The sequence below is a fragment of the Ictalurus furcatus genome, chromosome 6 (genome assembly GCF_023375685.1).
Source record: "Ictalurus furcatus strain D&B chromosome 6, Billie_1.0, whole genome shotgun sequence".
Taxonomy (NCBI): Eukaryota; Metazoa; Chordata; class Actinopteri; order Siluriformes; family Ictaluridae; genus Ictalurus; species Ictalurus furcatus.
Genome location: NC_071260.1, coordinates 13,783,428 through 13,796,063, shown reverse-complemented (window position 1 = coordinate 13,796,063; position 12,636 = coordinate 13,783,428). Strand labels below are relative to the sequence as shown.

At 41.3% G+C, this 12,636-nt stretch overlaps 1 protein-coding gene across 1 annotated transcript in view; it reads left to right on the top strand.

Annotated features, from left to right (window-relative positions):
* The first annotated feature begins 487 nt into the window (after nt 1-487).
* Nucleotides 488-12,636, top strand: part of LOC128608679 (NALCN channel auxiliary factor 1) — a 126,764-nt gene continuing 114,615 nt past the window's right edge. Inside the window, exon 1 of the mRNA XM_053626595.1 lies at nt 488-2,230. Coding sequence (XP_053482570.1) covers nt 1,577-2,230 — 654 coding nt within the window. The 5' untranslated portion in view covers nt 488-1,576. The remainder of the gene's footprint in view (nt 2,231-12,636) is intronic.

Genomic DNA, 12,636 nt, shown 5'->3' with positions numbered 1-12,636 from the left:
TTATGGCACAAACATGGTTAGCATATAATACATTATTTCAATTAAAGAAATGACAAGATTTATTTTTATTTTACATCACATGATAGTTTTGGCTAAATGTGCACTAATGGGTATGTTTCAGGACAGATCTTTTTTTTTTACTTTATGAAAACTGTCATAACAAGATTAATACTATGGTACTATGGCTAATACTAAGTTTGTCTTACTATCTTTGTCATGACCTTCACATAGATGTGGGGATTATTTGTCCCCACCAAGGTATACGTTAAACATAAAGTCAGACAGACAGGTGCACGCGCGCGCGCGCGCGCACACACACACACACAGACACACGTTCCTTAAGCTTCCTCCTTGGCATCCAACTGCTCTGCTCCTTAAAGCTGAGCTCGATACAGCTCCACTTCCACACCGCATACTAATAAAGTTGGGGGGGGGGGGGGGGAGGACTGGGAGGACTGGAAGGATTTGGGGGGGGGGGGGGGTTTCCACCAGCAGCACAGAAGAGAAAGCTTCACGTTTTATACGGAGGGTTTATTTATTTATTTATTTAGCGCTTATCTTCATTAGTGCCGATGTATGATTTATTCTTTTGTTGCTTTTGTTACGATGCCTGCATTGTTTTAAAGAACAGCCTTTTCCACGTTGCATTTTGAAATCATAATTTACATCTAAGTAGATTTTTTGAGCTAAGCGAATCGGTGACAATGTAGTTATAAAGGAAAAACACTGCACGGAACATTAGATTAAATATGCATGAACATGGATGAAGAAGGAAAACAGAATAGTTAATTGACTGATGCTCGTTTTCATTAGTCGGAGTACAGCTGTGTTGAGGCGGATTTCAGTTTAACCCACTGACTGCGAAATTTTATTTCTTTTTTTGGAAGCAGTGGTGTTTTTTTGTTTGTTTGTTTGTTTGTTTGTTTTTTCTTAATCCAAAGCGGAAAATGTAACGGTTTAATTGAATCGCAGTGTCCGTGTCGCCATCACTCCACTGCGCCAGGATGGAGCGATCGCCACGCTGGAGATGACGCAAATGACCCAGCTCTACCCCAAAAAAAGTGATTCACGACGAACATGGCGGCAACTTAGCACAGGACCAAAGATGATTGTGACTATCACCCGCAAAAGCTCGAGACCATCCGCCCAGACCCGGTCCAGGAAATTCGGCGGGACGCAGCGCGAAGTTCTCTCCTTCCCTTGACGAACGCCGGTAGAGGGAAAGGAGGAGACGAGAAGAGGCGGCATCCCAGAGACTCATCCACGGCGGAGAGGAGAGGAGAGGAGGAGAGGAGAGAGACATGCTGGCGCGGAGGAGCGGGCTTTCCTCCCGAGAGCCACGGACTACGGGAATATGCCAGTGTGTGCTTCATTCTCTGTCCGTGCATTAAGTGAATAGCGGATCGACACAGAAATAGCAGGAGAGAGCGAGTGAGACAGAGAGAGAGAGAGAGAGAGACGCGTTTACAAGGGAAAAAAATCCATCTAGACCACCCCCCCACCCCCCAAAGTCAATGAATATTGTGGCAGAGGAGCCGTCGCGGTGGAGTCGGCCGGCGCCGCGCTTTCCTAAAATATGACCAGGGGTGCTCGGACGTGTCGGCAGCAAGATGACGGCTTGAACATCCGCTCTGCACCCCGCCAGGACGAGAAGCCATCCGCCGATTCGGAACGGGCCCAGCGATGGCGACTGCGCTTGGCCTCCTTCTTGTTTGCGAGCGTCCTGCTCGCTGATCGCCTGTGGCTGTGCGCCGCGGCCAAACCGACGAGCACTAACGGCGAGCGACGGGACGCGGTGGCGTTCAGGGACACGGGGGATCAGGAGTACCGATCTTTTCCCGGCACCACCGACTATACTCATCTTTTCGCAGGGAATTCTAGCACACCTCTGTGGAGACTGGAAGCGTGCCACCCCGACAGCGTCTCCAAAAGCTGCTTCGCGGTGGCGGACGCCGAGGCTGCGTGTTCGGGCCTCTCGGACGCCGAGTGGAATCTGAGTGATTTGTACCTGCCCTTTTGTGATTCCTACTCCCTTTTGGATTTGTTTTACGGGTTCTCGAGTCCGGGCAACGTGAGCTGCGGCCTCAATATGTCGACGTGTTCCCGGTGCGTCCGGGCTTACCAGCACCTCGACCGGCGAGCTCAGGAGAGGTACCATGAGTTTGAGCTCCTGGTTCAGAAATACGAAACGGACGCGTATTCGGTGCGGACATGCATGGATGAATGCACGGTAGGAATCGCTCATTTGAAGGCCGCAACGCGGTTTCCCTACACCTTACCCGCAAATTTGCGGATATAATTCGCTGCTGTCTTGTGTAGTGTTTTCTTTGCTTTTCACAGTGGGCTTCGGGGGGTTTTGACCCACGCACAGAGTGCTTAAATGACTGCGTTCTTGTGAGTGTGCTGTGTGTGTTGTGCTCCGTGCGCGCGGCCGTGTACCTCTGCTGTGCGCGCACTTGTGGATTATTGTGAAAAAAAAGAAAAAAAAGGAAGGGGGTTCTTTCATCTGGTGGGATCTAGCATTTACAGTACTATATAAAGGCTCATACTCCAAACCAGTACATCCTCTATGATGGTGAGGTTCATGCATTCCGTGTCCCCTTTTGATAATACATGACAAAACCAACTATGAAACTAATCTAGTGTATTTCCAGATGAGGCAGTGATGCTCCTCAGTTGCAGGAGAACTATATGTCTTACACAACGTAATATGAGCTGTCTCACAGCTGTGGCCTCGCTTTAAGTTAGCCTTGTGTGCCTTTGCTTGAAAACAAATAATCAGAAAGATTAGAACAGCACAGATTTATTTGAATGCTTGCTGCTGTATGTTTGCTGGTTTATGTTTGCTGGTGTGTGTGTGTGTGTGTGTGTGTGTGTTATGGCGCAGTATTTTGTGGAATTTCAATAACGTTAATAGCGCAACAGTGTTTTTTTTTTTCTTGTTTAATCCCCGGAAGGCTCTTGCATTCATTGCCCAGTGCTGAGCAACACGTTACAGCACACGTTAAATATATTTGCTTGAAACAAACTGCTGTAGTTTTGTTGAGTTTTGACATGAACCTGAAGGAAACATGGTGTGAAGGCAAAAATGCTAAGCAGTATATAAACCATTACGTTTCTGCATCAGTTTTCTGACAGTGGTGGTAGTTTACTTCTCCAGCTGTAGTAAATTATTATACAAATATGTCACATGACTATCACATATGCATTATATTTGTGTTTATTCTATTATGTATTTCATTTCATTGTTTCACTGAGTTGACAGCATCCCCCCTTCTCCTTGCTTTAGTATCCTTAGGCAGGTTTTTCTGAGCAGATGCTGTTCCTTGTCCATGATGCTGAAATAAGGCCAAACCTTGCCCTGGCACACCATGGCCTCCAAATCAAAGGTTCTCAAACTTTTTGCAGCTAGGGATCTGTTCGACTGTAAAAGAAATTTCAAGATGCTCTCTCTCTCTCTCTCTCTCTCTCTCTCTCTCTCTCTCTGTGAATATAATCCATGCATCCATCCATCCATCTTCTACCGCTTACTCCTTTTCAGGGTCACGGGGAACCTGGAGCCTATCCCAGGGAGCATCAGGCACAAGGCGGGGTACACCCTGGACAGGGTGCCAGTCCATCACAGGGCACAATCACATACACATTCAAACACTACGGACACTTTAGACATGACAATCAGCCTAACATGCATGTCTTTGGACTGGGGGAGGAAACCGGAGTACCCAGAGGAAACACCCGCAGCACGGGGAGAACATGTAAACTCCGCACACACAGGGCCACGGTGGGAATCGAACCCCGGACCCTGTGAATATAATCTGTTTAAATATTAGGCTAATTATTTAAATGTGTACAACAATACATTTTATGTATAACTTTGTGGACACCTAGCCATCACAAGAGTGTGGTCCTTCCCCAAACTGTTGACACAAAGCTGGAAGCACACAATTGAATACATTGTTTTTTTATTCTATGGTGCAGCATTATAATTGACCTTCTCTGTAACTAAGAGGCCCAAACATGCTCCAGCATGACGATGCCATTGTGCACAAAGTGAGGTCCATGTTTTGCCAAGACTGGAATAGAAGAACTCAAGTGGTCCACACAGAGCCCTGACCTCAGCCTCAGTGAACACCTTTGGGATGAACTGGAACACACACTGCTCCCCAGACCTCCTCACCTGACGTCAGTGCCTGATCTCACTAAAGCTCTTGTGGCTGAATGGGCAATTCCTCAGAGCCACACTCCAAAATCTAATGGAAAGCCTTCCCAGAAGAGTGGAGGTTATTATAAAAGCAGTAGGGGAATAGATTTGGAATGGGATGTTCAACAAGTACATATGGGTGTGATGGTCAGTTGTCCCCAAACTTTTGACCTATATATAGGCCATATATATAGTGTGTCTTGGCTGTTCAAGTTGTTCAAGTTCAAGTGTCCAAGTTGGCTTTATTAATAGGCCTACTTATTTATTTATTTATTTTTCCAGTGGAGGCTTAAACCTGTTCAGTTATACAGGCTAATAACTATAAGAACTCAATAATAAATATAACTTTGATAATGGTGTTAACAAAATGTAACATTTTTTTTTTTATAAAGCACGGACCTCCTGGATATCCTTCATGGACCCTTGGGGACCCCACATTGAAAATCACCTCTCTAAATAAAAAATACTCTTCCTCTAGTGCAACATACACACTCCCTTTCTTGGGCTGTAGTTCAGCACTGACTATGGGTTGAATGTGTAATGCAGCTTTTGAAGTCTGGCAGAGAGAATTCAGGAGGTTTCCAAGCATAATTGTTCGACCGGAACCACACAACTCCATCAAGAGCTGTGTACCTTGAAAGACTCTGAACTAGACAAATTCTAAACACTTCAGGAACAGATTTTTTTTTTAAACCTAAGGATAAATTCTGGTTGAGATTATGTGCTGTTACTTTAACATCACTGACATTGTTGTGCAATTTTATAATGTGAACGCATATATCGAAACTGATATTTTATATTTTAAAACCAATACATCATTTGATTAACAAATGGACAATGAGAAAAGAGAAAACAAATATTCACAGTGGCAAACACAATATAATTGTGGAATAGATGATGTAAAGGGTGTCCCAAAAGTCTCCATACACAGGGGAGATTAACACTTTTTAGCAAAATGCTTGCAAAATGTTTCATACTTAGTCTATCTATCTATCTATCTATCTATCATCTTTTTTTTCAGATAGCCTTTAAAAATGCCTTTGACAAAAGAAGAACGTATTGTCGCAAGGTTGCAATGAACATACAATTACATGCATAGGCCAGGTGTGTTAACACAAGTAAATGAGTGGGAGAGACAACTCCGTGTGTGTTTACAAAGAAATGGCAATCATGTAGAGGATGTTTTGTAAATAAAGTTACATTTTGCTAAAAAAGTGTTCATTTCCCCTATGTATGGAGACTTTTAGGACACCTTGTATATACATGTACATGGGGGGGGGGGTCTTACAGTTTCAAACAAAGTTATACATATTGATCTTTAAAACATGTCTTAAATCTCAGTCAACTATTTATCTGCATACTGTTATAGTCTGTTGAATGAAGACTGACTAGAATTAGTGCATAATATTTTCTCTGTCAAAATGTCTATATATGCTTGTGTGTGAGTGACAGAGAAAGAGACACATACAAGAAGAGGAGTGAAAGCTTTGAATGACATATTTATGTGTCTCGATCTATCATACGTGGACCATTAGTGCAAAATGTTTGTTCTCCTCTGGCTTTCTTTGAAAATGATATTGATTGAAAGCACAGTGGAATTACAAGCACTAGGTTCATATACAGTGAAGCAGGGTGTTTGGTTTAGCAATAAAACATGAGTTTTGATTTTGACTAAGACCTAAGAATGCTCACTTACTCTTTAGCATGATATGCTTTTATGGCATAAGCTAAACTTCAGTCAAGTTGTTCCGATTTCCTGGCATCATACACAATTATCCCAGGGTTACTCTTTGTGGACCAAATCATAAAGAAATGCTTCGAAAACAGTTTTAATCATTTTTGCAATCATATTTCAGTTGTGCTCTGCCACTAATATCTCCACAGACCAAATGTTTGCATGCTCTGTTTCTAAACTGATGCTCTCCACTTCAGTCAATGTGAATCAGACAACGGTAAATGCTAAGAACTACACTCACCGTCCACTTTATTAGGAACACATGTACACCTGCACATTCAAGCAGTTATCTAATCATGTGGCAGGAGGGCAAGGCAAAAAATAATGCAGATCTCTGTGATTTTACAGTTGCAGTCAAAATTATTCAACCCCCATTGCAAATCAGGTTTATTGTCAAAATTTACAGACTTTCAGCTGTTTGCAATGAATAAATCAAACAAAAGCAATTGAAGTAGTTCAACACAACAAATGCTTCAAGTGATTTCCCCAAATTCAACTGAAAATGCAACTTATAATGACTTCTCCACTTTCAAAATTATTCAACCCCTTCATGACAAGCATCTTTAGTACTTAGTAGAGCACCCTTTTGCTGTTATGACCTGCTGCAAATGAGATGCGTACCTTCTGACAGCATTCCTGAAGAATCTTAGCGCATTCCTCATGAGCAATGGCCTCCAGTTCAGTAATATTCTTGGGTTTGTGTGCTGCAACCGCCTTCTTCAAATCTCACCAGAGATTTTCTATGGGGTTCAAGTCAGGTGACTGTGATGGCCCTGTAGAATCTTCCAGGACTTCTTCTGCAACAAAGCCTTGGTGGAATTTGAGGTATGCTTGGGATCATTGTCCTGTTGGAAGGTCCAATGATGCCCTAAGCTTCAGCATCCTCACAGACGGCATGATGTTTTCTCCCAGGATTTCTTGATACTTCAATGAATCCATCTTGCCTTCCACATGCTGCAGGTTTCCAGTGCCAGAGGATGCAAAGCAGCTCCAGAGCATACCCGAGCCACCACCATGCTTGACTGTGGACAGAGTGTTCTTTCTTCATTCTTCCTCCTCCAGATATACCGCTGATCCATTGTGCCAAAAAGTTCCAGTTTTGTTTCATTGCTCCACAGAACAGAATCCCAAAATTTCTGTGGCTTATTTATATGATTTTTAGCCGACTTTTCTTGTGCTTTTGGGTCAGTAGTGGCGTACATCTTGGAGTTCTGACATGGAAACCTTCTGTGTTTAGTACACGCCTTACTGTGCTCACTGAAACCTCAGTGCCTGTTGCCACCAAGTCTGGCTGCAGGTCTTTTGTAGTCACTCGAGGGTTTTTCACAACCTGCCTTCTCATAAATCTGGTTGCAGCTGTTGATAGCTTCCTTTTTCTGACCCGTCCAGGTATTGCATGAATTTTCTGCCCCTAGCCAGTTCAGATATTTCATGTGTTCCAGCTCAAGCACACCTGGTGCAACTAATGAACCCTTGATTAATTGCATCAGGTGTGCTTGAGACAACACCAGTTTTGCATATTTGTGCTGTTGTGAGGGATTCTATTCAGGGGGTTGAATAATTTTGAGAGTGGATTCATTATAAAGTCATTATAAAAAATGCTATACACATAAAATTGAATTGAATTGAATGGAATTGAATTATAAGTTGCATTTTCATTCGAATTTGGGGAAACCACTTGAAGCATTCATTGTATTGAACTATTTCAATTGCTTGTGTTTGATTTGTTCATTGCAAACAGCTGAAAGTCTCAAAATTTTGACAGCAAACCTGATTTGCAATGGGGGTTGAATAATTGTGATTGCAACAGTAACTGTCGCATGGTTGTTGCTGCCAAAAGGGCTTCTTTGAGTATTTCAGAAACTGCTGAGCTTGTGGGATTTTCACACACAACAGTTTCTATAGTTTACACAGAATGGTGCAAAAAACACCATCTGTGGGTGGAAATGGCTTGTTGATAAGAGAGGTCAGAGGAAAATGGCTAGATTGGTTTGAGCTGCCAGGAAGGATATAGAAACTCAAATAATCACACTTTACAACTGTGTCTGAGTTGAAGGTAAAACTCACCTGGTCTTTTTCCAGTCTTAAACTGTACAGTTTCGGTCAGTCTGTACTCATGATAGCCTCAGATTCTTGTTCTTGGCTGACCAGAGTGGAACCTGATGGGGGTCTTCTGCTGTTGTAGCTCATCCACCTCAAGGTTGATATTTTGTGCATGCTGAGATGCTTTTCTACTCACCAGGGTTGTAAAGTGTGATTATTTGAGTTTCTATATCCTTCCTGTCAGCTCAGACCAGTCTGGTCATTCTCCTCTATTCTCTTTCATGAACAAGGTGTTTCAGAATGCAGACCGTCCACACACAGGATTTATATATTTTTTCACCATTCTGTGTAAACTCTAGAGTGAAAGCAGTATCTGAAATACTCAAACCAGCACATCTGGCAGCCAACAACCATTCTACGTTTACAGTCACAGAGATCACATTTTCCATCCATTCTGATGTTTGATATGAACATTAAGTGAAGCTCTAGACCAGCATCTGCATGATGATTTTATATACTGCACTACTGCCACATGATTGGCTGATAATATAACTACATGAAAGTGCAGGTGGACCAGTGTTCCTAATAACGTGGACAGTGAGCGTAAGATGTAAGAATTTTTCTAGCGCTTATCATTTGCAGTTACTTTCTGGTACAATACCATGGTACATCCCAGATAAAACAATCCAAACAAAACTGAACTAAGCAGACTAAGCAAAGTAGTGAGGGGAAAAAATCTTATAACCCAAAAATTGTACACAAAATAGTGCATCTACTATACTGTAGTAATGTGTCAAATAAATCTATTTTCATAGGATCTTTATTTGTAGTCATGTTTGCAGTTTTTTTTAAATAGTTTTTATCATTTTTAGATAAATTGTTAAATGAATTGAGAAAATAACCTCTCTTTGCAGAGAGATGTCAAAAAATTTTACCAAGGAAACTTGTAACAAAATATCCCTGAATAATTAATGCAGGTGTATATGTACTCATCATTCATTCATCTCCATCAGCTTTTTGAGCTGTTTTTGGGATAGTGGGGAAAAAATGAAGAACCCAGAGGAAATGCATGCAAACACAGAAAGAACATGCAAAACTACACACAAACAACAACCTGAGCTCAGGATTGAACCCAGGAGCTTTGACATGATAATGCTACCCACTGTGCAGCCCTGCATTTGTACATAGAACAATTATATTACAATATACAGTATACACAATATATTGAGGGGTTTGGATAATAATTGCTTATAGATTGTATAATGTTCAAACTGAATATTTACCAAATGCTTCCTATTGTCACATTTAATACACACAAAGTTATACACTAAAGTGACAAAACATATTTTGGATGTTTGTGTGCAGCTGTGAGTGGCTTTAGGTGCTGTAGTGTGCTTGTTGTGTGTATGCCATGCATTGGCTTTAATAATTGCAAGACTTTGCGTTGCCCTGTCCTGAGAGGCGAGAGAAGTAGCAAGACCATTTGGCCAGTGTTTTTCCATTTTGTTGCCTAATCAATGGGCAGAGTGCAAGTTGCATATAGTCCTAGAGCTACAGAACTGTTCCTAATGAAATAAATCTCAATCAGGGAGCCATTTAAACACAATATCTCTCTCTCTCTCTCTCTCTCTCACTCTCCCTCCTTCCCTATTCATCTCATTGCATACAACTGGAAAGATAATGGTGAGAGCAAGGCCCTTTGAAAGCCTTACCTTGTGTGGACTCTATGTTGACCAGCTAAGCCTAGTGAGGAAAAGCCTGGCTAGTGAGGAAGCCATGGGCAAAAACCCTCCATTCCTCCCTGCAGCATTAAATATGGATGGTATTAAAGTGCCACGGACCTGTAAGCTGTCTGTTTGCAGGGAGAATTAATGAGGTGGAAAGGCAGGGATTTCTGCCAGCTGTGCTTCTGTGCTTTTAGCTTTCATCAAATGCAGGGGAATTTTGTATTCACTTGTGGTAGCATTTCACACTGAAATATCAACACTGAATTAAATTGTTGGATGGAGTTTCATAGCTTGCCAAAATCCAGTAGAGTAACTTTTATAATTTAGTTGGACTTTTTTTATTTATTACATTTTATTTATTATTTTATTTATCATGAAGGAATGCACTGAGGAGGCTGATCATTAAATATGATGAGGATGTGTGCCCACAGAAAACCCAAATACTTTGTTCTTGTTTGGAGGCTTTTCATGTCTTTTGTTTGTGCTTTTTGTTTGAAGACAGAAGGAAAGAACAGGAAATGTGTGTTTGTGTGTGGGTGTCTTCTATGATGTTGAGTCTGGAAGAGAGTCCTAAAGACCTAGCATTAAGAAGCTAAAGATTTATTTGTAATAATTTCATAAAGAGAACAACCTAAATTAGACACTTCATAATATCTCACTTACCCAACACATCAACACAGATATTGAAAGAATGCACAATTTTTTTTAACCTGTCAGTTTTGTTCTCTACACACGCGCACACACACACACACAGTCAAGTCCATCTGCGTGCTCCTAAATTGAGCGATTATTAACCCTTCCAGGAAGAACAGATGTTAGCAGTGGGTAACTGGGAAGTGTTGCCTCAGCAGCTCAGGCTTGGGAATGGTATAACACTCTGGATCCCTTTAGCTGGCTTAATGTCCTCAGCCCAGGGGCTTTTTGACACAGCACAGAAGCTCGATGGAAGCCAGTGGACAAATCCAAGGATCATCGTTCTATTCTACTGCCACTTTACAGCTGATCAGCAGGCTCCCAGCCCTCAGGGCACTTGCGTTATCATTGTTTAGCCCAGCCTGGAACACTTGTAAAATCAGTACCAATTACCGTCTGCTTTATGAACACATGGTGACATGGGAATATTCTCTGATAGAATAGATCGTGTACATGATATGATTTAAGACAGGGTGGAATATTACACCTCTTTTCCACTAGCATAGTGTCAGTGTTGGTGATTTCAGTAAAAGAGCCAACCTTTTAAACCCATAGCAATTATGTAATCAGATGTGGGAGTTTCTTATTGCACAGCATAAAAATAACATCAACCATGGAAGATTCCTAGCAGTTTTATCTCTGACTGCCAACACATTTTACCACAAAATCTTTTTTTTTACCGTCAAATCTTTTAGCTTCCATACAAAACATAGAGATATTGTCATAGATGTGAATATGATGACATTTTGTTATTATATATTAGGATAGTTTGGCATTAATAATAATAATAATAATAATAATAATAATAATAATAATTACAAAAGCTGCAAGCAGCATTTTCAGGGGGCCAAGCATCCAGACTCGGTGAGCTGCATATTCACAGATGGCCTACAATTGTTGCATAAATAATCACATGAAAGCAGAGTCATAACCATAGGAAAAAGGATTCAAGAAAGATTTGTAGTTTCAGTTTAGTGTAGTAGACCAGTAAGTGGCACTGTCATGAAATTTGTTGCATAGCCTAGGGTTTGATCTTGAAAATGCCTACCAAGATTTGTGTCAGTGTGCAAGGTCGTAGCTGAGATACAGCCTCACATCCTGTTTGGCGTCTTCGCCATCAAATTTGTTGTGACTTTACTGGCAAACCGTTTGGAATCCTCAAAATTCTTTTGATCTAGATTTGTCAATCCAGATTTGGACACATGGTTCAAAAGTTATGACCATAAACATACTTCCAAATCAGACCAAAATTTGACCCAATGGTGGCACTAGAACTTTGGCAGCACCTGGCCCAAATTTGGTCAGAATTTTCCTTAGACCCTCCCCCATCCGTGTGCCAAATTTCACAACTTTTTACCTGATGGTTCTATGGGCTATCATAGACAGCCTAGCCAGAAGAAGATGAAGAAGAAGAAGGAGAAGAAGAATAATAAGAAAAGGCAGAGTAACAATAGGGTAACACACCTTCGGGTGGCCCCGTAATAATAATAATACCAATTCAGTGTCACAGACAAAACCTTCTCATGCAACTTATTTGTAGCACCTGCTATACTTTGAATTCAAAGTTCTGACACAAGCATACACTGCATAACAAAATATCAGACTTTCATTTTGCTCTGTATGCCATGCTCTGAAATAATGTATTTTAACCAAGCTAACAAATCATTTTACCACTTTATTATTTTTTTTAAACATATTGAGCATAGGCCATGTCATGCATAAAATTTGTGTTTTTCATGACATTCACTATGGACAAAAGCATGTAGCTTGGCATTGATATGTAATTGGTCTCACTTTTCCTGTTATAATAACCTCAACTCTTCTGGGAAGGCTTGCTATTAGATTTTATAGTGTGGCTGTGTGGATTTGTGCTCATTCAGCCAAAAGTGCTAAATCCATGCAACCAATCTTACTTGATTATTAAGCTTCAGACTCTGCTGAGTATTGTGAAAACAAAACTCCTAGAACTAGTTTGCAAAAGTAAATACAGTTATTCTTAGTTGTCCTACAAATGGCATAATTCATAATCCAAAAAGCAAGAAAGAAGTGTGTTGCTTGGTTCTGCGTAATCTCAGTTCTGGAACTGAGAACCAGATCTCTTGCGAATGAAATGTGAACAGTTCCAGACTAGGCATCAGCACCTCAGTCAGCCCTGCCACCTTGTTGGTGTGAAAGGCCATTAGTGAGTTTTGTCCCATTTTAGCAACCATTCGATATTGGTGTGGCTGGAGAATAAC